This window comes from Centruroides vittatus, unplaced genomic scaffold (assembly GCF_030686945.1).
Source record: "Centruroides vittatus isolate TY-2023 unplaced genomic scaffold, ASM3068694v2 contig_549, whole genome shotgun sequence".
Classification (NCBI taxonomy): domain Eukaryota; kingdom Metazoa; phylum Arthropoda; class Arachnida; order Scorpiones; family Buthidae; genus Centruroides; species Centruroides vittatus.
In genome coordinates, this window is record NW_027122325.1 from 4,084,269 (window position 1) to 4,112,123 (window position 27,855).

General features: G+C 32.3%; 2 protein-coding genes and 1 long non-coding RNA gene across 6 annotated transcripts in view; all 3 read right to left on the reverse strand.

The window, feature by feature from the left end:
• Window positions 1–14,147, reverse strand: part of LOC136978712 (paired amphipathic helix protein Sin3a-like) — a 141,130-nt gene extending 126,983 nt beyond the window's left edge. For all 4 annotated transcript variants that reach the window (XM_067274491.1, XM_067274490.1, XM_067274489.1 and 1 more), the window contains exons 1-2: window positions 13,998–14,147; window positions 13,320–13,362 (exon numbers count right to left, since the gene is read on the reverse strand). The gene's annotated coding sequence lies outside the window, so the exon portion shown is untranslated. The remainder of the gene's footprint in view (window positions 1–13,319; window positions 13,363–13,997) is intronic.
• Window positions 14,148–18,128: 3,981 nt separating this feature from the next.
• LOC136978609 (zinc finger MYM-type protein 1-like) lies at window positions 18,129–20,123 on the reverse strand. Its single transcript, XM_067274348.1, has one exon. The coding sequence runs from the start codon at window positions 20,121–20,123 to the stop codon at window positions 18,129–18,131; it is 1,995 nt and encodes a 664-aa protein (XP_067130449.1).
• Window positions 20,124–20,443: 320 nt separating this feature from the next.
• On the reverse strand, window positions 20,444–21,785 carry LOC136978706 (uncharacterized). The gene is made up of 2 exons (XR_010881272.1): window positions 20,843–21,785; window positions 20,444–20,766 (listed from the first exon to the last, which is right to left on the reverse strand). It is a non-coding gene; the product is annotated as an uncharacterized lncRNA (long non-coding RNA).
• Between the last annotated feature and the right edge of the window lie 6,070 nt (window positions 21,786–27,855).

The following is a 27,855-nucleotide window of genomic DNA, read 5'->3' on the forward strand; positions in this document are numbered from 1 at the left end:
TTCGGGGTTGTGTAATATTATAAAATAAATAAATAAATAAAAAAGTTGGAGTCTTGCTCGTTTGTCTTCTGTTTGTCCATTCGTCTTGTCTAGTTTGTCGTGTTCATTTGTTTTCATACTCTCTGTCTAGCTGTTAATAGTATTTAATAGATATAAGTCTTCCTACTAACAGCCACTTGGCACTAACTTCTACACTTAGCTATTTGTGGCAGCACTCAATTACTGGTGTTCGCTACATTCAGGTTTCCTTTTAGACTCTTTGAGTGACTACAGCCTTGCAGTCTAAAACTGCAAACCAACATCAAACATAGAGGGTACAGCAGCCATACATACACCGTTCAGAGGGATCTTACCTTTCTCTACTGTCTATCTCCTCTCCCTCTTTCTTCCCCCCTTTCCCTTTCCTTCGTTTCAGCCAGCTAAACACCTTGTATACAGTCAATGTCTTTCATTTATGCATGTTGTGTAATATTGTAACCCAATGTAACTTTACATAGCAATAAATAAGAAAAATGTCTAAAAGATACATTAATAGTAGTACATTTAATATATATCTCAACAACTGGTTTGTATAAATATATATATCACTCATAAAACCAACACCAGCAAATAACAAGAAAAAATAAAAATTTACAAACATTTTCATCTATGTGAAATAGACATATTAATGTTAGTGAACAAACAGCTAACAAAAATAGAATGTTTTTTAAAAGTTCAGACTGATTATGTGATTCAAATACCTTATGTTAAAATTTATATGTTCGGGATAAAATTTCAATATATGTATATTATTTAAACCATAAACGAATAAATAATCAATTAATTTCACATTAATTCCTATGATTTAAATATCCTTCATAGTTTATATTTTCATTGATGTAAGTTTATGTCTGCAGAATCTAGTTCAAAAATGACATGCCATGCTGTGGATAACGTGTCCATTTCCTTAAAGTTAATAGTGACTCCCTGTTTAAAAAAACATTCATAAATTTTCCTTTTTTCCTTGTTATTTGTTGGTGTTGGTTTTATGAGTGAAGAGTGATACATATAATAGTACATTTATTTTCACTGTAGGTATTACTGGGTTCTAGGAGCCAACTTCCCCGATTTCCTGACCATATTTTCTCGGGATTCAAGAATGGGAAAACAAAAAAAATTCCCCCGAGAACAGAATTCCCACGTAAGAATTCCCACCCAGAAACCTTAATTTCTATTTCACAAATTTGCTTTGTTTGTCATATATGGGTTCCTTCTTGATATCATTGTTAAAGCTATCCATACAAATAAATAAATAATGTAATCATAAAACTAAATTAATTACAAAAAAATAAAATTATATAAATAATTTCCAAGTGAATCTACAAGATACACATATACACACAGATTTGCATAATTGATGGTTTCATTTGGAAATTATTTGTATAAACTTATTTTTATTAAAAAAATATATAAAAATTAGAAGAAACAATAAATGTCCCCACATTACAGTCTATTAAGAAATTATAAGACCACTATATTGTTCATTTTCAGAAAACTAAAAAAACATTTAATGGTCATTTATTATTCTCAACAAAATAAATACAACAAATAATCATGTTTTGAACAATTAGTTTAACAATCTTAACTCATTTAGTTATTAGTTTTACAAAAGTCAAATTTTTACTATTAATAAATTATAAGATCACCATGAGAAAATGATGTAATCCCTTCCTTTAGTAAAAATTTCTATCATCCACATGATTTGTTGGTTTTCTTCAATGTCACATGACTAATTTTAATGGTTTTTTAAAGTTTATTTTTGAGTGGTTGTGGTTAAACACCATGCCAGGAAGAAGTGAATTGGGAGGAGAAAAAAATCTGGAAAATTTATTATTGTGCTGATTACTCAGTAGGAGCCATAGTGGTTGCCTTAATACGTCCAAAACAGCAATTCATCATGTTTTGGGAAAAAAGGACAAGAGATTTGATCGAAAAAAAATTACTGTCCTCACATGATTATAGAAGTATCTTTGGCCTGGCAACTCAACAGAATATGTCCACAAGAGAGATTTCATGTGAAATTGGGGAAAAAGTTCTGCACATAATTGTTTGGAAAAACATTTAGGAAAAACAAAACAAAAATGCAAGTAATGTAAAACTAAAGGGTAATCCCAAACTGACTGAAGCACATAAACAAGAAAGATTAAAATGGGACAAGTATATACATGGTGTTTTCAGACCAAAAAAGTCCATTCTTGATGGCCCAGATAGGAATAATGCGAATATTGACATGATTCATGCAAGGCATGTAAAGACTTTTTTAGTCCTTATGTAAAGTTAGTAAACAAATGGGTGGAGGCTCTGTCGTCGTTTGGGGAACATTCTGTTTTGATGATAAACTTATTCTTGTTAAAGTTAGCATTAAATTAAAACCTGAATTATCAGGTGTTATTAGAGAAACATTTGCCAGCATTTAGATCACATTTTAGAAGAAGAAAATGGTACTACTAAAAAACAATGCCATCTGCCATAATTCAAATGCAACTCAACACTGGTTTAAGCCAAAAAAAATTAATGTTTTACCTTGGCCATCAAGAAGTCCTAACTTAAATCCCTTTAAAAACTTTTGGGAGATTTTAAGTCAGAAGGTATATACCAAGGGTTGGAAAGTGCAGCTCGCGAGCAGCATGCGGCTCTTTGCATAGATGTTTACGGCTCTTCAGACAAACTCCAATTTTACCTCATCTCAAGCAGCCTTATAACTCCTGTTTATGAGACAGAGCCACCGAACAAACTTCGACTCGTATGGCATACGCTCTACCACTCTTTAGCCCATCCGCACATGATGACACTCGCGTTGATCAATATGAATTGCATGCAAGTGGTAGCATTTGAAGCATATCTATATATATAACCCATTGAATGCATGTCTGTCCATGTAACATTATGCGAAAAAGGCCACTAGAGGTGCCCCTGTCGTGTGTTGTATTTCCACATTTAAATTAACAATATAAATTATTATTTACATTAACAGTATAAATTATTATTATTCATTTGGTCAATAGCCAATAACAATATAAATATTTCAGTATATTTGTAATAGGAATTTATTATTGTCACGGAATGCCTGTAACGCTCACTAGAGGGCGTCTTTCAACACAGTTGGTCGGCGATCGGTCAAGCATTTAAGCCTCGATGCGGCTCTTTGGTACTTTTGTTATCCTGTTTCTATAACAATTTGGCTTTTCTCACTTGACAAACTGCCGACCCTTGGTATATACAAATAACTGCTAAGTTTCAAGAGCTCAAGAACTTCAATGTGAAATTACATGCCAATGGAATAATGTTGATAACCTACTGAAGAAATTGGTAGAATTGATGCCAAACAGGCTATTTAAAGTAATACAGAAGAGAGTCATTAATCCGAATCAATTGAGGACTGGGGTGGTTCGGATAACCGATTATGTATGAAAAAATATTTTAACCTATGTGATGTTGAAATTTTTCTCCATTGTGTGTCGCTTCGTGTTGAATTTTCGTCGATTTTAAGCCTAACGGAAATTTTTATAATAATAATCGAGGCTATTGTATTGTTAAAAATTATTTCTTTATTTTGTACAAACAAAATAAATATATTGAAAAATATAAAAACATAAAATTATACTTTAGAAGTAAATCTAGTATCAAAAAAGTTCGATTCAGCATGACACAGTCCGACTGGAAAGCGTTCGGATAACCGACGATTCGGATAACCGGGATTCGGATAAACGACTCTCTACTGTATGAAGATACAGAGCAACAATCAACTATTAATCAATAAAAAGTTACTTCTCAATATTTGTTTTCATGATGGTCTTATAATGTACTGTAGTACATTCTTTTATTAATGTTGTCCTTGCCAATGTATTTATTATTTATTTTTGTTTTAATTAATTTAGTTTTATGATTATTTTATTTATTTATTTTTATGCTTAACATTGTTTACATTTGATACTGAGATTTGCTCTGTATTTGAATTTACAGTAATTTGTTTGAAATGTTCACTGTTGTTCTATTTGAAAACATTGAACATTTTAAAATTAAAAAATATGCAATGTTGATGTTTGTTTGTGATCTGAAAATGGTGTGAATCCATCCTGAAAACATTTGTATATTAAATATTTTCTGATTCCTTGAGATTCAGTGTTTTTTTCATATAATTTAATACAACAGAAATTGTATCAATATTATACTGAAATAATGCACCCAATAGCTGACTCCTACTTTATTAGAAGGAACAAAAAATTATATTAGTGTCACAATAGAAAATTAGCTGAACACTAGCAAACATAAAATAAATGTTAAAAAACAGATAGAAAAACAGGAATGTATTGTTAACATGGATGTTGAGATGTTATGAGACAAAATTAGGTTTCTATAAGACAGCTATTTAACCCTAAAAAAGTTTTAAGAGAGCATTCAAAATGAGATAATAAATAAGAAAGAGGAAGTATTATTGTCTATCAAATGAAAATCAATTATAAAAAGAAAGCTAACAGGAGAAAAAAGACAAGGATAATATGGATGGCAGAAATATTGTTCATAACTACAAAAACTAGTTGCAGCTGTCTGACAATGGTTTGTTATACTTTGAAATCATAAAAACACAAGGTTTGTTTTTGAATTTAAGAATGCTCTTGTAAATAACAAATGATTACAACATGCCCCATTTACAACATAAATCCTGCATATAATGCACTTTATATTCCTCATTTTTCCCCCACAAAGTACCCATTTTTACTTTGGATAAAGCACACTTTTTTCTTATAACTTAAGATTTTTACCTTACATCAAAAGAAAATTTAGTGCATCATACTTATATGAAAAAGACATGATGGATTGCAATAGTACAGTAGGATGATAAAATTCAGTTTTTCATCTAATTTACACAAAAAAAATTACTCAAAAGATTTATTTTATTATTAATGTCTGATTTGAAAGTTATTTAATATTTTAAACTTTATAAGAATGTTATTTTAATTTATATGAAATGGACTTTACAATCGGAAGTTTTAAAGTGAATCAAATAGATCAAGACAATGATTCATATTTTAGTTCCAGTTTTGTTAGCATTTCTGATTTGTATGACCTACTGAATAGACAATACTGTGAAAGTAACACTATTTCTGCTTGTTTTCAATTGGAAACTTTGCATTTCAAACTTTACTGTCTAACTTTTGCATCTTAAAGTATAAGATTTGAGAGCAATCCATTATACCTTTGTTGTCATGAGTGTATAATAACTGCACTTTCAAAACTTAACACAAAATCTACTCTATACATTTTATTTTATTATTTTTTTTTACTGTATTTCATATTTGGTTCAAATAAAAAGTAATTTTACTTGTAGAAAAAATAGTAATCATTTAAGATATCAAAAATCATAAATCAATGATTCTGTTTGCAAAAGAACAAGGTTTATCTAAAGCTACAATGCAGGGTATCATGAAATTTCTGGATTTTTAAAGTTACAAAAAAGGCAATGGAAATTTCAAACATCTAAACACCTGTACTAATGATAGTCTATAACTGTTAAAAACCCTTGTACTGTTATTTATCTGCAAATTGAAATGATTTCTGACTGGTTTCCATAATTCCTCAAGATTGTTGTTAAATATAATTCAGATATTGCAGAATTTTATTCTTTTAATAGTAGTGTGGCTTTCAAATAGCAACATTGGAGCACTTTTTTTAGTTATCTGCTTTTAGATTATGAAATTCAAATAATTCCATCTAACAAACTTAGTTTGAGCATATATAGTTGTAAAAATGGAGGAATTACAAGTTAATTTGTTGTCATAGCAGATGATAGAGAATTTTTGGAATTCTCTATTTTATGATTCATTGGTTGCAACTTTGCATTGAACTTTGGTAGCAGAAAGCTGATTTTAATGTAGAGAATTTCATTTATCCATAATTAAGATGATTTTGTTATTTTGTTGTTGCAATTTTTGATTTCATTTTGGCAGTAAGTCTTCATATATTTTATGGTCATCTGAGCTTTAGAATTTGCATCATATATAAATGGGGAGTGACTTAATTCCTTTAAAACAGCTGGGTTTTTGACTTTTGCCAATTGACTCTAGTATTTATGCCACATAGTACTAAACAATAATTTGTTTATTACTCATTGTTCTGCTGTTCTGCTCCATGTTATAAATGTCAGTTACTGTAGGCTTCTATCTGTATAAGAACCTCAAAATGGTATGCATTAACAGCCCTTTCCTCATCACAAGCAGTCTTAAAGCAATGTTGTATCACTTTTTTAAACCAATCCAACTATTCTGATAACAAGTAACAAAATGAATGGTAAAAGTAAATTTAAAAATTGATATTTAAATGTATCATTTTGCACTAAGGTGATACAAGATTAAAAGTTTCTTCTACAGACAACTGTTATGAGAACAATAATACAGCAGAAGCTGATGTTGAAATTTCACTATTGACATCAGAAACATTTGATATGCTAGAACATCTTGAAAAGGTATTTTATAAGAAGTGGAGAAATGTGAATAGTACACTTTTCAGCATTAAGAAGGATCCTCTAAGTAATCTGTGCAACAAAAACAAAAATTAATGATCTTTTTTAAAATATTTGATTTTATTCCAATGACATTCACTTCGTACATAGCACTATAATGAAATAAAAAAATGGCTGTTTAAGATTTTTTTTCAAGATCTTCCTTGTATAATATACTTTTGTTTATAACATATTCTTTAGCACTTTTCCATTGGGATGTGTTATAACAATATTCAACTATTTCATTTGATTTTATGTTCTGAAGATAATTAAAAATATTTGAAAGCATTTAAACTTAATTTTGTTCTAATAAAACAATTGGATACTTAGTTTTTATTGTCAGTAGAACTGGAATGAAAATATCTGATTCTCAAGTTTATTTACATAGATATATTTTATTAGAGTTAAAAAGAATTTATTGTTGTCTATATATTAATAATTCGTATTTTGACTAAGTAACAAAATGAAATGGTAAAGTTAAAAAATGCTATTTAAATGTATCTAAATATAAAAATAAATGAAATATAAATTTTATTTTATTTTATTTAAGCATGAGTTTGAAATACTAGATTATATTCAAGTAAATTGTAGAAATTGAATACTTAATAAGATTTGGATTATTTGTTTTATTTATTTTTATATTGTATATACAATAAGACCCCGCTTAACGCAGGGAATGCATTCCTAGACGACAAAGCGCTAAATGAAACAGTGTTAAATGAAGTCATTTTAACCCCTAAACTCTTCTCTAACCTTTGTATCCGGTACTTCCTTTACTGTCCAAAAACAAACGTTTTCGGCCTCACTCGAGGTCTGCTTCAGGTTAATCGAACAAAAGACCGAACGAGAACTGGCTTCCAAATTATTTGAATTAATCCTCGAGGAACTTTTAGTTTTAAAATATATTCGAACCTAATTTTGAATATACGCGTGCGCTATGAAGCGTTGCCGTTTTCGTATTCTTCACATACGTAACGCCATGCGTATGAAAGGGCGTTGCCGTCCTTAAAGTTTATGCATTTCCCTACTCGGCCGGCCCTGTATATTTCCAGGGCTTCGAGGGCCCTGATGTCATCCATCTGAAAGGCTCTATTTATCAATCTGGTGTTGGATAGGTCCGCGTGAACTTTTGGATCGGTGGCATAGGTGAATAAGGCGGTGGTGCAATGAGCATGGTTTATATCGTATCTGTGCTCCTTGACCCTCTGTTGGATGGAACGTTTAGTGGAGCCAATGTATACCAATTCACTTGTAATACCTGAAGCAGACCTCGAGTGAGGCCGAAAACGTTTGTTTTTGGACAGTAAAGGAAGTACCAGATACAAAGGTTAGAGAAGAGTTTAGGGATTAAATAAACCGGTAGTCAGACTAGTAGATTGGGTAAGTCATTTTAACAAAGTAAATAGGGAAAGTGGAACATGCAACTAAAAATGAACAAATTTTACTTTAATTTTAAGTTATTTTTATATTAATTTGCATAATAATATATGTTAAATAACACAAACATATTGCATACAAAAATGTAAAGTTCATTTTTTGTGAAGGTCCTGACCTTTCTAAAATTCTTCTTTTTTTCAATAAAGTCATGTAGTTTCATTTGTTGTTTTCTTTTTCTTTCCTTAAGCAAATGTCAGTAGCTAGAGATCACATCCAAAATGCCTCATCTTGCTTTTGCACTCCTTTCAAAATCTGGATCATTTGCTACAATTTGATCGACAATTTCAGTTATCATTACCAAAGTTTTACCAAGGAAATCTGTAGACAAATTTTTTGGGTTCTTCGTTTTCAGAATCTCTACTTTCCAGTTCTACATTTCTACATGAATTCCTGGTTCTGCCAGTTCTTGAAGGTCTCTTTGGTAATGTTCTCACCAAAAACCTGCAGTAACTCCTCAATATCTTGCTCATCTACATCTCCTAGTCCTGCTGCATCGATTAGGTTGATAATTTGGTCAACCTAATAATACAGTATTAGGTTCTTCTTGTTGAGAATTCTTGGATACCTTCAGCCATAACTTCTTCCACACTTCATTCGTGCATTTATCAGTTAATTCTTGCCAAGCAAAGTTGATATTGCCTATGGCACTCATAATGTTATATTTTTTCCAAAATTGCACCAAGCAAACATAGATTTAAGGAAAGTACAGTACAGTGCTATGATAAATTGCCACCTTTTGTTGATTGGTTTGTGTTTGGGAATAATCAATGAAATGCTGCAATAATTTGAATCAGTGTAAATTTTGAGCTTTTTTTTAGGATTCGAGCAGACCACATTATATCAAATCAGTGTTAAGCAGGTTCTTACTGTATTTAATTTATTTAAGTTTATATATTGTAACTTTTCTTTAACTCTTGTTTCTCAAAGATTTTCCATTCAGGAAAAAAATTTATATTAATTTTTTATATTTTTAAAAATATTCTATTATTAATATAAGTAATTTTGCACAAAGAAAATTTCTGAAGGCAGTTTTTATAATAAGTACTGAGTGTAAATAAACAAACATTTTTATTTAAATTTATTTTTCAGTAATATCATCAAGACAGTTTTCAAATTACATTAACACTGTTATGTATCTTGCATAGTTTATAATTAAAGCATAATATTTAGATATTTTTTCTTTAAAAGCTTTAATATTACTTTGGAATAGTTTCTTACAAGTAATTTACTTCTTTTAGATTATCTCTTTTGAATAGTAAATACATTATTTATCATAAAATCAACCTTCAAATAAGAAATTATTTCATAGATTAAATAATTAAAAATAATAAACTGAATTAGTAAACTAATTCAATGTATTGAATATGACAGATCAAAACAGGATAAACATGTATCAACACACACCAACCTTTATAATGCAGCCTTTAATTCAAATTTCAAACGTTTTCGGTCTTTTTGAAAGACCTTCGTCAGGATTAAAAAGAATTATAGAATTATAAACAAGACAGAATTAAAGAATTATATCACATTGAAGAGCTAGCTAGGCAGTGCGGTATCTACCAGAATACGATAAAAGCCATTATTAACAAAACAAGAATAGACAATAAAGATGATGATGAGTGGGAAAAAATGAAAGAACACACAGTTATGGACTACTTGGCTCCTTTAAGCAATATTTACAAATAAATAGGAGCAGCAACAAACAAGAAAATAATTTTCAAAAGGAATCCCTCAGTTTACCAAATGCTACGCACTGACAAGGAAGAATTAGATCAGAGCTCGATTCCAGGAGTATATAGAATTCCAGTACAAAACGAAAGGAGAAATAAAGAGCTATACTACATTGGGACCACAGGGAGATCATTAAAAGAAAGACTGAAAGAGCATGAAAGGAACATGCAGAATGAGCAACCGGTTACAGCACTAGCAACATATGCTATTGCAGACCTGACAGAAGTCACTGTGGATTGGCAAAGGGTTAAAATAATACAAAAGATCCAGGACAAGAGGCACTTAAAATATGCACAAGCATGGCAGATATATAAGACGTACCATGAAGGACTGGCAATAAATTTTAGAGTCCAGTAAAATATCAGCCGCGTGGAGAGCAAGCCTAATTTTGAATAGTAATTAAGGGATGAGCAGCTAATTATTTATTCATACAGACAGCATGCTTTCTATTAGAGGGTGTTACCAGGTTGTTCAATAAGTTTTGTCGTTCAATAAGAGATGGCGCTATTAGGTTTGTCGTTTTATTTCTCTAAAAATAGTACTACTTTTTAATAAACACGTGTGAAGTTTCATGTAGATCTGTCAACTCATTCCTATATTTGCAGCTGTTTAAAGTTGACGTGTCAGTGTATTTTTTTACAATGGAAAAAATTGAATATTGTGTAGTGATAAAATTCTTATTTTTGGAAGGTGTAGCACCAAAACAAATTCATGAACAATTGGTAAAAGTGTATAAGGACTCTTCACCTTCAATTAGAACAGTAGAAAGATGGGTTGCTGAATTTAAACTATTAATGGAATTTATTATTATTCAAGCAATGCAACAAACATACATACACACATTTTATTTTAATATATGGTAAGAATGACAATGCTGAAAAAATTGTACGGTGGCCGTACAAGTCTCGAAGACGATCCACGTGAAGGACGTCCAAAAAGTGCATCAACACCAGAAATCGTAGCAAAAATACAGCATATGGTTTTGGAAGATCGTCGATTAACTGAGAAAGATTTAGTAGAAGCCCTAGGGATCTCATTAGGCAGTGTGAGCAATATTTTGGCTGATGTTTTGGGTTACAGAAAGCTGTGTGCACAATGGGTGCCGCATTCGCTAACTATGGAGCAAAAACACATTCGAGTGCAACTTTCTCAGCAACATTTGGAGCATTTTAGAAAAAATAAAAAGGATTTTGTGCGTCGTTTCATTACTATGGATGAGACTTGGGTCTACCATCATGATCCTGAATCAAAACAAGAGGCTAAGGAGTGGTGTGAACCTGGTACTTCGGCTCCGAAGCGAGTTAGGGTCCAGAAATCGGCCAAGAAGGTGTTAGCATCAGTTTTTTGGAATGCAAAAGGAATTTTGTTCGTGGATTATCTCCAAACTGGTAAAACAATAAACTCAGACTATTATTGTAACCTTTTGGACCAGCTGGATGTAAAAATTCGTGAGAAAAGTTCTGGTTTACAGAAGAAAAAAATCATTTTTTATCAAGATAATGCACCTTCTCATACAGCTCAAAAAACCATTGTGAAAATCAGTGAATTAAAATACGAATTGTTGCAACATCCTCCCTATTCGCCAGATTTAGCTCCCTCTGACTTCTGGCTGTTCTCACATCTCAAAAAATTCATGCGTGGGAAAAGATTTTCATCAAACGAAGAGGTAATAGCAGCCGTAAAAGCGTATTTCGACAGTCTTCAGGATTCTCACTTCAGGGATGGAATCCATAAATTAGATCACTGGAACAAGTGTATTGAAGTTCAGGGAGATTATATTGAATAATAAAATGTATTTCAAACCATAAAATTGTGTTTTTTTTATCAAACGACAAAACTTATTGAACAACCTGGTATATGCAACTTTTTCATCTTGCAGCTGCATTGTTTATTAGAAAACACGCATATTAGAATAAATACAGTATATAAATTTATACGTAACTTTAAATAATTCTGATCATAGTCATCAATTATATTATTTACAAAAACAACTTCTTAAAATTTAAACTTTGCAAATAAAAAGATATTATTTTTCAAATATATAATATATAATATCTTTTAAACTATTACAAAATACTGTATTATACATTCAAAATCTGAAGTTGTTTGTAATTTCAGTAAATTTATAATTCTATTACCATTTTATAAATAATATTTTCAATAATACATTAATTTTATAATGCAAAATGCCAGACAACAGTCAGACATTCTATATTTAAATATCAGAAAAATTGTATTTTAATGTTGTGATTTTAGGATACAATATCTATAGCATATTAGTCTAAATACAAAATTTTCACTTTAAATTTTAGCAAATTATTGAATTATTTTTGACACATGAAATTTACTTTTTTAAATTTAATTATTTTATTATAATTAACAAATTATTGGCAGGAATATAGTTTATTCCTAACCAATAATTCATTGAATCAAATCAATGTTTTAATTTAATGGTCTGATATCAATATTGAAAAGATATTGTTCTATTTGGACGGAAATCTCTTCATTTCAATACAATCTACAACAAAATCCTTTCAATATTAATACAAAGATAATTAAATTCTAATGTAATAGTAATTATTTAAATATAGCACTCATTTAGTGTAGTAATAATAATAGTCTTAAGTATAATGATCATTTTAAGTTAATATTTAAAAATTTGTATTGAAGTAATGTTTTTATATGTGTTATTTTAGTATTTGGAATATAAAATAATAAAAAGGAACAGTATAATTTACAGTATATAATTTTGAGTTAAATTTAAATGAGTAAATTTAAGATTACCAATTTATGAATTCTTTAAACTTTTATAAAATTTATAAATTATTAAATTTTTTTGCATTGGAATAAATTTCTTGTTAATAACATTAAATCATAATTTTTAATTATGATTGAGTTTAAATTTCATAAATTTTCAAATTTTGTTACTGAAGTATATAATAAATTAAAATCAAAATTGGTAAAATGAATAGAAAAATTAATTCAGCATTCTTAAATAACAGTTTATCCATTATTTACAATTTACAATAGTAAAATCAATTCATCAACCTTAAAATAAAAGAAAAACACAAAAATCTTTCAATGATATTTTTAACATTCTTATATGCATTAGTATTTGAAAAATAATTGAAGTTGCAAGTATTATACAAGCATTGGTTTAAAATTTATAATTAAAAGTATATATTTTAATTGTATATTCTTAATATTTGCCCAGAATGTTTTAAGATAGAATTATTATATTGTTTTCTACAAATCATAATGTCTGCTATGTTAATTAATAAAATTAATAAAAAGAATTATGTATTACTTTCACCAAATATTATAAATAAATATTTCACTTTTTTAAATGAAATTATAAAACATTTAATTCCAATTAATTTATTTCTTTTAACTTCATAAATGTTACAGAGTTAACGAGAAACTTATTTTATGAGAAATCTATTTAATATTATTTTAAGTTTATTTAATACCTTGAAATGTATGTTTATTAAAAATCTTAATGCTTCTCAATTATGATTGTAGAAAATTTGATATATTTACAAATATATAAGCATTATTTATATCAATCATTTCAAAATATGTGTAACTAATGAAAATGAAGTATTTTACTTACTCAATTTTTCTTAAATCTTAAAGTTTGGAATTTAATTAATTTCCTATAATTTTAAATAAAAAAAAAATATAATGAAAAACTTACAAACATTTTCATTTCTTTATGAAACACATTTATGTTAAATGTAATTAATTTATATAATTGATCAATAGTATTATTTAATAAAATTTTATATTTACTTATTTACATCTTGATCATTTTAAATCTAATAAACAGTATTTAATTAATTCTGAATATTTATTAAAATTTGATAGGGGAGAAAATACATTAAAATTTATGACTATTTCTAATAATTGGACTTTTTAGTCATTGTTTCTTAAATACATATAAGAATATCTTAAAATCAAATATTATAATTGTAGAGTTTATTTATTGAACTTAAGAGGAAAATCAGTTTTAAAGTGTCAATGACGCTCGATGTAGGTTGCAGCTTTTGGGAAGAGAGCGAACAGATCTGCGAGAATCTTATCAAACGTTATACAAAACAGTTAATTAATTGTTTTCACACACGAGCTCGTATGTAAATCGAAAGGTTCTATAACAACAGTTTAAAGCAGAGAGAATTAAAACGAACGGCAAAGGCCATCTATTACGATTAGGCTTAAACCACTAATCATCAAAACAAACAGCTAAATATGATGGAAATTTTGAATAAATAATATCCCGTTATTTCCTTACCTTAGTTGAATTTAACTGTTACATTTGAGAATAAATTATAGAAGAAAGCATCGAAACGATCTCCATTTTCATCGGATAGAATTTGCAGGCAAAAATGGCCGCGCTACAAACGCAAGTATACAAGGAATCGTCTATTCCACAACACAAACCTAGGTTGAGGGTATTACTCGAATTTTTCCTTAACACGTAAAAATTGCCACTAAATACTTACATTATATTTCAAAAATAATTATTTACTTCGTCTTTTGTCTTATCGTTAATCGAATAAAGCTCGATCGGCCCGATTATCGATAGTCTTCTACGTTATGTTTACCCATAAAGTCGACTCCCCCTACAACCATATTATAGACTCGCCCGTAGTTGGAACCTTCGTCTGTTGTCGGTGGGGCCCAGGCATCGCCTCGCGGCACTTCACTCGAATCAACTGTAATCAGGATTGTACAGACGCCGTCTCGAAAATCATCCTTTCTTAACTTTATAGGCCATATTCGAAAGGGAATATATTATAATTCTCTTAATAGCAATGTCGTATTCATTACACGTGATTTATAATTTGATATATTAAATGAATCGATCAACTATTATATTTCTAAACTGTCATGTAATGACGAATGTAAATTTACTTGTTTAAATAAATATCATTTGTAATATTTTGCATCATACAGTAAGTTCTGATCAAATTTTGCAGTAATTATTTTAACGTTAATTATATACGTTAACGTTTATGTAAAGAACCCTACCAAATATTCATTAAATAATATATATAATTAATATTCACTACAGCATTGTTTATATTGAGATACTAATATAAGGTCATTTTTAACCTATTAACGTATATTAATTAATATTACTTTATGTATTAGTTGTATAAATTGATTTTGTTACTAAAAATAATTATACTAAGGCGATATATTATGAATGATGAACAATATGTATTTTAAAAATATTCTACTTACCTTTAAATTCCATTAAATCTTTGATTTCTAGTTCACTTATATACATATATATATATATATATAATTGACAATTACTTTCTTCGTTTCGACGTTATCTTCATATTATCTATAAATATAGTTTTAAAAGATTATAATTTATCGAGTAAGAATTTTGTCAGTAGGGAAAGAGTAAAAACAATTGTCATTCAGTGGATACACTGATAAAAGTTTAGCGGGAAAGTGTCTCAGCTGTTCTTTGGTGCTGCTGCCATCTGGAGACAAAAAATTGAATTAGGTTTTAATACATTTAAAATATTTTCTATTTTTAATGTATTTTATAGTTTAGTTTAATGCGTTTAATGAAATTTAAATGTACTGAACTCTAGTCTGTTTTTATATTTTTACAGTCAAAACAATACCAAATATTTGATATAAAGTATATACCTTATGAGATAATAACAAACTTTTAATATTAATATTGATGGCCCGATGGCTGAGTGGATAAGGTGACAGTCTCCCGCTATGGGAGATGCGAAATTGAATCTGGATGAATCGAAAAACCCCCGGGAATTTTTCGGAGATGGTCCGTTTCAGCACTGTACAGAAATTTTCCATGGACGGTCTATCTCAGGTACGTCGAGCCCCGTCCCTCACATCCACCCACCCTCAATGTGGGCCTGACTGAATCATAATGGGCATGAGAAATTGCTCGTAAGAGTTAAAAACTAAAAAATAAAGTTTCAGTGTATTATCCTTTTTAAAACAGTGTGTACTTTGATAATTAGCTTTTAAGAATCACATCACAAAATTAATTAAATACTTTTAGGGTATCCTTTGTAGATATTTTAAATTTTCTGCAATAGGTGTAACTAGTATTATTCTCATTCGTGTTGGTGATGAGCGTGGCGGTGCTGCTCTTTCTATGAAAATGATCACTGATTGTCCAATTGTACAGTACATTTTCTTATAAATCCATTAAACAAATAAAACATATTATTAAAAATTATAATGATATATTCCATTCAGTGGCGTAGCGTGGTGGGGGCGGCAGGGGCGGCACTTTAAGGGGGGCAGCAAAATTTCGCAATAAATAATAATAATACCTAAATAAGGGGGCGGCGAAATTTTCCTCCGCCCCGGACGGCTGACACCCACGCTACGCCACTGATTAGTATTTTATCTTGTCTGTGAATGGCATCTGGGCCTGCGCTACCATAACGGCAAACTGGCTATTTGCCCAGGGCAGCAAATTTTCATAAATGTATAAAAAATTTTCAAAATTAACGTGTTATTTTGTGAAATATTTTTTAAAACTTTTATTTACATTAAACGACGCGAGTTGAATTGATTGACAGATCAAGGTGTGGAATTTCAAAACACTTATTTTTTCTTCATTTTACAGTAGGGGAATAAGGGACGTCAAATGCATATGTTGCCATGGGCACCATTAACTCTAGTGCCGGTTCTGAATGGCATTGCACTTGTTATTTTTTTAAACAAGGTTCAGCCGTTCAGTAACAGAACAGTTGACAGTTTGACAACAGTCATTATCGATATGTTTCGATTCTTGATTTGGCCGATTCGTTCAACGAAGAATATCAATGAGAATAAGTATGTATACTTTATACGTTAAATAAAATGGAATCAGTAGCATAGCGTGGGTGTCAGCCGCCCGGGGCGAAGGAAAATTTCGCCGCCCCCTTATTTAGGTATTTTTGCAAGATATTATTATTTATTGTGAAATTTTGCCGCCCCCACTACGCTACGCCATTTTAATTTAAAATGATACCTATATTCTGTACAAGTAGAAGCATAATAGCATTTTGACAGAACGTTTATTTGTACATATTTTTTGCACATCAATTTGAGCATTTTATTAGCTGGTCTAAAAGTATAGCAGTCTTGAAAAGTCTGACAAAGGTGTGCCTTATAATCGGAATATATAGTAGTAGCCAATCTAAATAAAAACTTCCGAAAATCTAAGAGCCCTCTAGCAGAGAAAAAAGACAAAAAGTCAATGAGAAAGCGATACGTTCGAAAATTGTGATTGCTATCTTCATTTTTTCAGTAATTAACGGCTAGACGACCGGATGGCCGAGCCCGAGCGGTCAAGGTGGCAGCCAACCGCTCTGGAAGGTCCGGAATCGAAAAATCCCCAGGAATTTTTCGGGGATGATCCGTCCTTCACCATATGTCAGGCCCCGACCCGGCCGCCCCATTATGGGCCTAGCCCTAGCCGAACCCATAATGGGCTTGCTAAAAGAGGCTCTTTAGTGCTCGCAGGAGGAAAGAGTTTAAAATAATAATAATAATAATAATAATAACTCTCCCGTGGTCACCACCTGGTCGTGGTGGGAGAGCCCAGTAATTTTACTGATCCATAGGGCAATGCAGGCTGGAGCACAAGCTCCTGGTAGGGACACCCATGCCAGTAAGGTCTATGGGGAGAAATGAAGCTAAGAGTGACCACACACCCACATTCTGTGGAGATATGTATCATGGTAGTAACCAGATCTAAATGTGATACCGGCTCGGACGTCGCCCGGGTTAACAAGGTCCGCGTTCGTGGGTTAGGCACAGGGCCGGCCTTCTCGATAAAGGGGCCCGGGTGCAAGAAACTATTTGGGCCCAAATGTTTTTCTAAAATAAAAAAATTTACAAACACGAACATATATTAATGCATGTTTATTTAAAGCGTGATTTTGTTCTTGCTAATACATTAATTACTTCAGAAAAATTACAATTTTTTGCAATTTCTTTTTCGATGCTTAATATAGCAAGTGCATTTAAGCGTTCTGCACACATGCTGGATCGAAGATAATTCTTTATTAATTTTAATTTGCTGAAAGAGCGCTCAGCACTTGCTATAGTAACTGGCAACGTAAAGAAAAGTTTTAATACAGTTAATACATTTAGAAATAACTCATTATAATTATTATTTAGTATGTATTGCAATATATCTTGTGCGTTATTTACATCCCTTTCATTCAAAATCAAATCCCGTAGCAAACCAATTTCCTGGATTAGGTTTTCATCTACATCTTTGTTATAAAAATTTACAAAGTTTTTGGAACATTTTTCTAATTCATGTTTTTCTAAGGTTTTCATATCAGTGATTAATTTGAAATCAGAAATAATATTTGGTATACTTTTAAATCTATCTTCTATTTGTACAATAACCGTATCAATTAGAGTGTTAAAAAAAATAACATCTAAATTCCTCTACCGGGTTTTCTATAACTTCATCTTCTGCTATTTCGGAATATAACCTTTTTCTTTTTCGTATTCGTTTTTCAGGAAAATGTTCTGAAATATTTAAATTACGTGCTAGCACTTTTGCTTCGTCTAAAAATGTGTTAAATTTTGTTCTTAAATTTTGGATTTCAGTTTTAATTTTATTGACTAAATTAAAAGCCGACTCAAGAATAATTGTTTTTGCTTGAAATAGTATATTGATTGCGTTGATTTTAGACAACATTGCAAACCATACTACTAAACATAAAATAAATGGCATTTCTTGTATTGAATCCAATAGACTTTTAGCTTCGGATACCGCTGTATTATCGTTACTTACATAAATAAATTCTTCTAGGGCATTACAAGTTTGTTCAAACTGTGTATACACTGCTTTAACCGAATCTATTTTGGCTTCCCAACGAGTGTCACATAATGGTTTAAGAGTAATGTTTAAATGTTTTTGTAGAATTTCCCATCTCTTTGTAGATGCAGAAAATAAGCAATATAAACGTTGCAATATCCCAAAAAAATTTTTACAATATATACTGCTGGAAGCGGCATCACAAATTAATAAATTAAAAGAGTGTGATAGGCAAGGCACATATATTGCATGAGGGTTTAGAGCAATTATTCTAGATTGTACACCTTTATATTTCCCTTTCATGTTGCTACCGTTGTCGTATCCCTGCCCTCTGCAATTCATAATATCTAAATCAAGCTCACTTAATGTTTTCAATAGAGTTTTTGCTAGTCCTTCTCCAGTCACATCAGTTGCTTCAATAAACCTTATAAATGACTCATTTATAATTAATCTTTTCTCTTCAAAATTTACATACCTAATAATAACTGAAGTTTGTTCCTTATGGGAAATATCAGGAGTACAATCCATTTGGACACTATAGTATGTGGCTGCTTTTATATCGTTTTTAATTTTGTTAAGGACTTCATCTCCTAACGCAGAAATAATTTGTTCTTGTGATCTATGTGCTAAATGATGCACAATTCTATTTTTCGAATTTTTTATTCTGTTTATATGATCCATTAACACAGAGTCGTATTTACTTAAAAATTCGATTAAACTTAAAAAATTTCCATTATTAGGCGTTCCTATTATTTCATGGGTTCCTCGAAGTGGAAGATTATTACATGCTAAAAATAGAATCACATCTACAATTCTTTGAAATAGTAATTTAAGTCGTTCCGTTTCCTTATTTATATTAACTTGATTAGTTTCATCAATAGTCGAACATAAATTTAGTCGTTTTAGTAATTCTTTCCAAGCAATAAACGAATTAAAGTGACAAATAGAACGCTCATGATCTTGAATTACAGTTGACAGCTTTCTCCAGTTACTATAGCCACCTATAAACCGTGTAGATTGTTCATTTCCTCTTCTTTTAGAAAATAGTATACAACAAAAACAAAATACCGAGTCTTGCGTTTTTGAATAAATTAACCAGCTGCGAAGCTGGGTTTCACCATTTGGCATTTTTTTAAAGTAGTACGTAGTGGAAAATGACCTACCTTCATCATTCTTAGCAAAAACTCCTTTGTGTTGTACAGGTCCGGTTTTAACACAAAACATTCGAAACTTATCAGTTATAATACTTGGCCATAAATCTGGATCACTTATGTTCATTTGATCATATTCGTTATTGTCATTTTCGACGTTATTTTCTGATTCGATCATATTTGTATAAACATGCGGTTCTTCAACGAATTTCACAGTTTCAACATTTTCATTGCAAGACTGTGTAGTTTGTGCGGAACTTTCTTCTCCAGTTGAAGCTTGAACTGTAACTTCTGAAGTCGAAACAATTTCATTGCTGGAATTACTTCGTAGCCAAGAAAACAGATCTACTTGTGATTTCTTGAAATTTAGCTTTTCTACTTTTTTCTTTTCTGCTAATTTTCTTTTTTGACACCCAGAGGGATATTTCCTTGGCATGGACATGATTAGATGTAACAATAATTAAACGTTTTGTAGTATGACACGTCTTTCTTTCTCGTGCTGAACTCGAACTCTCACAACTTCTCGGAGGCTCCTTGTAAAGTATTGATCTTTTAGCAGAGTGGGAACAAAAGAAGCGCGACCTTGTCAATTGGACCCACGTGCGGTCGGGTAATACCACTTGTAAGGTCAACACCTTACAGAGGGAAAACAAAGGAAGCGCCGGCTTTGTCAATAGGACCCACCTGTAGGCTGTAGTCAGACCGAAAGTTCCAGAAATAAGACAGACAAAAAAAGATAGAAGAAATTATAAAAGAAACATTAAAACTACGATTATATACCAGGGGCGTGCCGTGACATTTGATGATAGGGAAGCTGTGTTTCTGTAAGAAGCCGACATCCAGGGGCAATCAGTCAATTGCGCGTCAGTGATGGTCTAGGCTCCATTCGTATCGTTTATTCGATAAGCCAGTAAAAACCGTAGACTTCTCTAAATGCATTTTTAATATCACGATTACATTCCGAATCGCTAGCCACGATATAAGGGCTACAATTAAAAGTAAAATAATAAAAACTTACTCGGTGAAATAAAATATGTGGTGGATGTACTGGTACATACAAAATATTCTTCAATTATATGAATATACTTTTAAAGAAAATTATAATTAAATATAGCTTTGCAAAGAAACGTACAGTACATAAAGATATAAAATATTCTTTACTTTTAAAATTTTAAAACAATGTACTTAGTCAAATAGCTCCCTACCAGTGGCTAATGGATGGAATCGAAGACGGTTGCAGAGGACTGCCAAATCCCCAGGGTGCTGATACCGGTCAATGTCAAATACCTCTTTTGTCGCATCACTAGTATATCTCAAAGGACGCGACAGGGCTGTTGTAAATTTTAAACGTTTCTCACCATAGCCGTAAAAATCTAAATATGTTAAACTTAAAAGTCATTTGTTTTCTAACTAATTCGTTTTAGGACCAGGTGTTGTCCACGGAAATTTCCAAAATTTACAACTTTTCGGTCACTCTCGTCGAATTGGAAAAATTTGTCTTTATTACATCTAATACAATATTTCGAAGAAATCAGTCCCCACTATACTCGGCTGTATATTGGTTCGGTTAAGCTTTTGTTTAAGTAATATTCCGGCTCTTTCATCGGGGTTTTGTTTATGTCCCCAATTCCCTAATCGCTTAATTATTTAACTACTTCTTAAGTAGAAATAAGTCGAAACCGGTTACTTTCTACTCGAATATTTGTAGTATCGGGAAAAAAGTGGAAAGACAAATTTTTATGACAAACGAATACATAAATCGTATAATTTTATATGGCCGACGGCCACAGTATTATTTTCATTTCTTAACGCGGGCTATATGGTTTTGAAATTTTTTTTAAAAAGTCGAATTTAGGTGGGGATCCTCGGGAGTTCCCCGAATCAAATAACAAAAACTAAACATTCGCATCATCGAGAATTAGTTTAAAGATTGTCGAAATTCAGAGATCTACAATAATAATGTTTACGATAAAATGTACTTTTCGTCATACTGATAACGATAGGAATATTGTCAAGTTTTCGTGTGCATTCTTGATAATGTTGGGGCCCCCTCAATCGCGGGGCCCCGGTGCGTAGCATCCGCCGCACCCCCCCCGATGGCCGGCCCTGGTTAGGCAGAGGCTCACATTCAAAAAATAGGCCACAGTCTCCCTTGGTTACCAATGGTGAAAGCAGCACCGGCCCAAGCATGGCTACTGCAATGCCCTCAACAGATGTGAGGAACCAAACTAGCCTTGGTGTTTCTGTGGCAATGCATCCACAGACCACAAAGGCTGGAAAACCACGCCAACGAATGAAATGGACAACGGAAATGAACGAGTTTATCATCCGTACTTATTACACCATCACAAAACTCGAAACAAACATGACAGCATACAGACAACAACTACACCTTAGATTCACACAACAGTATCCTCATCTCACTGTTACCGAACAAAGGGTTGTTGATCAAAAAAGAACAATTATACACAACAACCTTATTCCACAAACAACACTTGAACTTATCAAACAACAGGTTGCTGATCAAATACATCGACAGACAGAAACATCTGACATTAATGAAGATCACGTAACCTGTCAGGATAATCCAGCAGCAAGCACTGATTACAGCACACACACAACAACTACCACTATTGATACTACAAACACTTCCTCATTCATCACTGATAATATAGACATAGATTTAGTTAATACGCTTTCACTTATATTTCAGGAAACACTCACTAAATATACAGGCACAGATCCCACACAACGACCACGAATACCAAAAATCAGCACGTCAAAGGAAGTAGGAAAAACACTAAATTATGTAAACACTCACTTACTACCACACTACATTCATTCAATTTCTACACTCTCAGACATTCATACATTAGTTTATGCTGGGGCTGTCACAGTAGTGACACACCATGGTCTAAAAGTACATTCACAGACAGATACACAGAAAACACAATTCTATAACAAGCCTGCCTGGCAGAGAAGAATAGAAACACAAATAAAGGACATTAGAAAGCAATTAGGCAGGCTGACACAATACACTAAAAACAATATAACACCCAAATTAAGGAAACAGCTCAAAAACATTTTCACGAAAATAAAAACACACACAAAACACGAAGATCACAACACACGCATTACAGAATACATTGATACACTAAAACAAAAACTTGCTGCCAAAGCACGTAGACTCAAACGATACAAAACATGTACACTACGAAAACAACAAAATAAATTATTTACAAACAATGAAAAACTTTTTTACAGACAAATTAATAACAAAGCAAACACTGATACACAGCACAGTGGCACACCAGAGAAAAAGAACTCACAACATATTGGTCTTCTCTTTGGTCCAGTGCTGTCATGCATAATGCTGATGCAGGCTGGATCGAGGAGGAGAACAGAAACTTGAATAACATACCAACTATGCCCTGTGCTAAAATAAACATACATGATTTCCAATACACTGTTAACAGAACACACAACTGGAAGACACCTGGTGTAGACAACATTCACAATTTCTGGTACAAAAAGTTTACATCACTGCACCAGGAACTAGCTAAACACCTAACACACATCATCATCAATCCACAAGACATGCCAAATTTTCTTACTCAGGGCATCACCTACATGAAACCTAAAAACAACAATACCACAGACCCCACACAATACAGACCAATTACATGTCTTTCAACACTCTACAAATTATTGACATCCTGTATCGCAAACAAAATATACAAACATGTTGAAGAACACGACATTCTAACGGAACAACAAAACGGTTGCCGTAGAAACCACAGGGGATGCAAAGAATAGTTACTCATAGATTCAGTCATTCTACGGCAAGCACACAAACAACACAGAAACATACACATGGCATATATAGACTACAGAAAAGCATTCGACAGTGTTCCACACAGTTGGCTGCTACATATTCTATACATGTACAAAATACATCCATCACTCATTACATTCTTTCAAAACACTATGCAGCACTGGAGAACATCACTACATCTCAGGGTTAGTAACACTGCCATACAAACAAACCAAATTTTTATTAGGCGAGGAATTTTTCAAGGAGATTCCTTGAGTCCTCTCTGGTTCTGCTTAGCCCTGAATCCATTATCCAACATGTTAAACAACACGCAATATGGTTACAATATCAGACACGAAAAAACAACACAGTATACACTGTCACATCTCATGTACATGGATGACATAAAACTTTATGCATCCACACAAAAACAACTTCATCAACTCCTACAAATCACACATTCATACACCAAGGACATACAAATGGAATTTGGCCTAGATAAATGCAAAACACTTCACATAGAAAAAGGAATCCTGAAGAAAGAAGATTTTGCACTTGGAAATGGAGACGTTATTGAATCCATGGAAGAGGGCGAGTTCTACAAGTATTTAGGATTCCAACAGGCCAAACTAACAGAACATGCACAAATAAAGCAAAGATTAATTAAAGAATACCAAAGTAGGTTAAATGCTATTCTCAGAACACAGTTAAATGCAAAACACACAGTTAAAGCAATAAACACGTATGTCATCCCAGTACTCACAGATTCTTTTGGAGTTATACATTGGACTCACACAGATCTTGAGCAACTCCAAAGGAAAACAAGAACAACACTTACTAAACATAAACAACATCATCCTAAATCTGCCACAGAAAGATTAACCCTTCCACGTAAAGATGGCGGACGTGGCCTGATTGACATAGTTAACCTTCACTACAAACAAATACAGTCACTGCGAGAGTTTTTCTACATTAAACAAGAAACATCACAATTACATAAAGCAGTAACTCTAGCAGACTCAAATAACACACCATTAAACTTACACTCACATCATATGGACACAACACAACATATAAAAAGCATAGACACCATTAAGCAATCGTGGGCTCGAAAGACACTCCATGGCAGGCATCCTTACGACCTGGCCCAGGATTTTGTTGACAAAACTGCGTCAAACAGCTGGTTAGCTCGGGGATGCCTCTTTGGGGAGACGGAAGGATTCATGATCGCCATACACGATTAGGTCATAAATACTAAAAACTACAGAAAACACATACTCAAAGATACAACACTCACAAATGACACGTGCAGAAAATGTCACATCATGTCAGAAACTATACAACACATCACCTCTGGTTGCAAGCTCTTGGCACAGACAGATTATTTACACAGACATAATCAAGTAGCAAATATAATACACCAAGAGCTTGCAAAGAAACACAAATTAGTAGACATCCACGAACCATACTACAAATACATTCCACAGACAGTATTGGAAAACAACACGCACAAAATGTACTACGATAGAGCCATAATCACAGATAAAACAATTTACCACAACAGACCAGACATCACACTCATTGACAAACGCAATAAAATCACATACATTATAGACATATCCATTCCAAACACTCACAATATACAAAACGCATGCACTGAAAAAATTAGCAAGTACACAGAACTCGCCCAGGAAATAAGGCATCTGTGGAGGATGGATGGGGTGCTTATTGTACCTGTTGTTCTCTCCTCTACAGGTATCATACCATACACAGTACACAAAAGCTGGGCACATTAGAATTGAATAGAAACACATACATCACACTACAGAAGGCCACTATATTGAATACATGTCATATTGTGAGAAAATTCCTGAATACAGACACACACACTGATACACTTCTTTAATTTCTGTTTTGGTTACTATGCCTTGACGTTGGTCCGGCATAGTACACAGCCACCGGTGTTAACCGAGTATATCTCACTTAACCCAAAAAATAATAATAATAATAATTAATGGTTATTTTTGGAAGTATTTCTGAACACATTATCGTACAGATAGATGCCAACCGAAATTTTTGGGAGTATGTTATTGAGTATCTTTTAGATATTGAGAAAACCTTTTTAAATAATCAAAAATTCACAAACACACACTTTAGAAACCTGGTAAATTCGTTACGAAACAAAAATATATATGAAAAGACGTTGAATACAGTAGAGAGACGAAAATCGGAATCAATTGGGGACTGGGGTTGTTCCGATTACCAATTATGTACGAAAAAATACATTAACCTGTCCGATGTTCAAATTTTTCTCCGTTACGTGTCGCTTCGTGTTGAATTTTTCTCCGTTGCATGTCGCTTCGTGTTGAATTTTCGTCGATTTTAAGCCTAACGAAAATTTTTATAATAATAATCGTGGCTATCGTATCGTTAAAAATTATTTCTGCATTTTGTGCAAACAAAGTAAATATATTGAAGAATATAAAAACATGAAAATTATACTTTAGAAGTAAATTTAGTATCGAAAACGTTCGATTCAGCACGACACAGTCCGACTGAAAATCGTGCCGATTACCGCGATTCCGATTACCAGTGTTCCGATTAACGACTCTCTATTGTATCTATTTATAAAGTGATTCCTGTCAGTGGCGTAGCTAGGATTCTCCGGGCCCGGTGCAAAACCAGATTTGTGGGCCCCGAAAAAATTTTTCGGGTCCTTTTTCGTGATTTTGGGGGCCCCATGGGCCTATCGTTTTTCAGCGGCCCGGTGCGGACCGCACCTACCGCACCCCCCTAGCTACGCCACTGATCCCTGTGTTACCTGCTTGGGAAAAAAGTCGTTGGCTTGCGAAGGTTGGTACCGGTACGTGTCCCAAGGGTTGCCATCCCTGGCTACGCTCTGACCAGAGCCGTGTTCAGTAATGCAGAATTCTTGCTAAGTCTAGTTATGCTGCGATGTCGAACTCGTTTCTAACTACTGCTTGACTCCTCTCGCCGCTAGAATTTTTGCTAGTTCAGTCAGTTTCTTTTATCTATGCTAACTTCTACTAATGACACCATTGTTTTTGTCTCATCGTACGATTTGCAAGATTGGCTGCTCGTATTGGACCAGACTTGATAAATACACTGGTCTTTGCTCTGCCAATTGCTCTAATGCTACTATTCTGGTTTAATAAATATTTTTGCCACTTCTAGCGTTTCGATCGCAGTAGTCCCAAGTTTGGCCAGAGCAGGGGTGGCGAACCTATGGCACGCGTGCCCAAAGTGGCACGTAAGAGAAATTATCTGGCACGTAATGTATCATATGATTTCTGTCTTTTTTAATCATCCTTTCTGTTTATCACCCGATCATCCTTTTTTCAATCAGATTTTTTACATTTATTCAAATTAAAGCGTATTCGTTTAATTTCTTTAAATATCATTATTCGAAGTCTAAGACTTTGGCACGCATTACATCTTTAAAGCTAAGTATGCTTACAATATGGCATGCGGTCTCAAAAAGGTTCGCCATCCCTGGACTAGAGCATAGGGAGAGTCAGCTGTAAACATTCAAAATTCTTTTAATATATGAAATTTTCTCGTTTTTAACTCAGATATTTCTTTTGTATTTTTTTAAAAGACTGCTTATAAATACTATTTTAATCCGGTTTTGAACATTATTTATTCGTATATGTCGTTAATATTTCTATTTTTATTAACTGTCACTTTCACGATTTAAGACTTTAAATTGATTAGACTGTTTGCTGCTTACAATTTGTGTTCGTTTTTAAATATTTTTGGGTGTTTTCGTTAAGGGGAAGAAAACATAGTCAAAATATTTATAGTTAAGCCTGCATATACGTTATTAATATGGGATGTCTTCGGGATTCCCGAGAACTCTGAATCAGGAGGAAAAGGGAATGATGAGAATTACATAATCTAATTATGGAAATGTATAGAAATGTTAAACCATGAGTTAAGATATGATAGATTTAAAATGTTACAAAAGAATAGATTTAGGATTTAGGGTGGCTTTGGAGTTTACCAAGGTTAAGCCCATATGTTTTTTTCATTTATTAATATTAGGTAAATTATTGTAGTTTGCAGCGAGAAAAGAGCTATGATATATATTATTCACAGTTTATATTGTACTCGTATTTATTAATAAGATAGAGAGAGATTAAAGTTGAGCCAAAAAAGTTAGGAACAGCTTAGAGAGTGGGATTAAAAGTCAGTAGATTTAGTTCTTGGATTTCAAATTTAGGCTGTTAGAGGAAAAAGAGGAAATTCCAACTATTTAGACAATATATTCAACATATTTACAGACACAATAACGTAGAGATGATTGGAGGATGATGAGTTAGAGGTTGACAAATAAAAT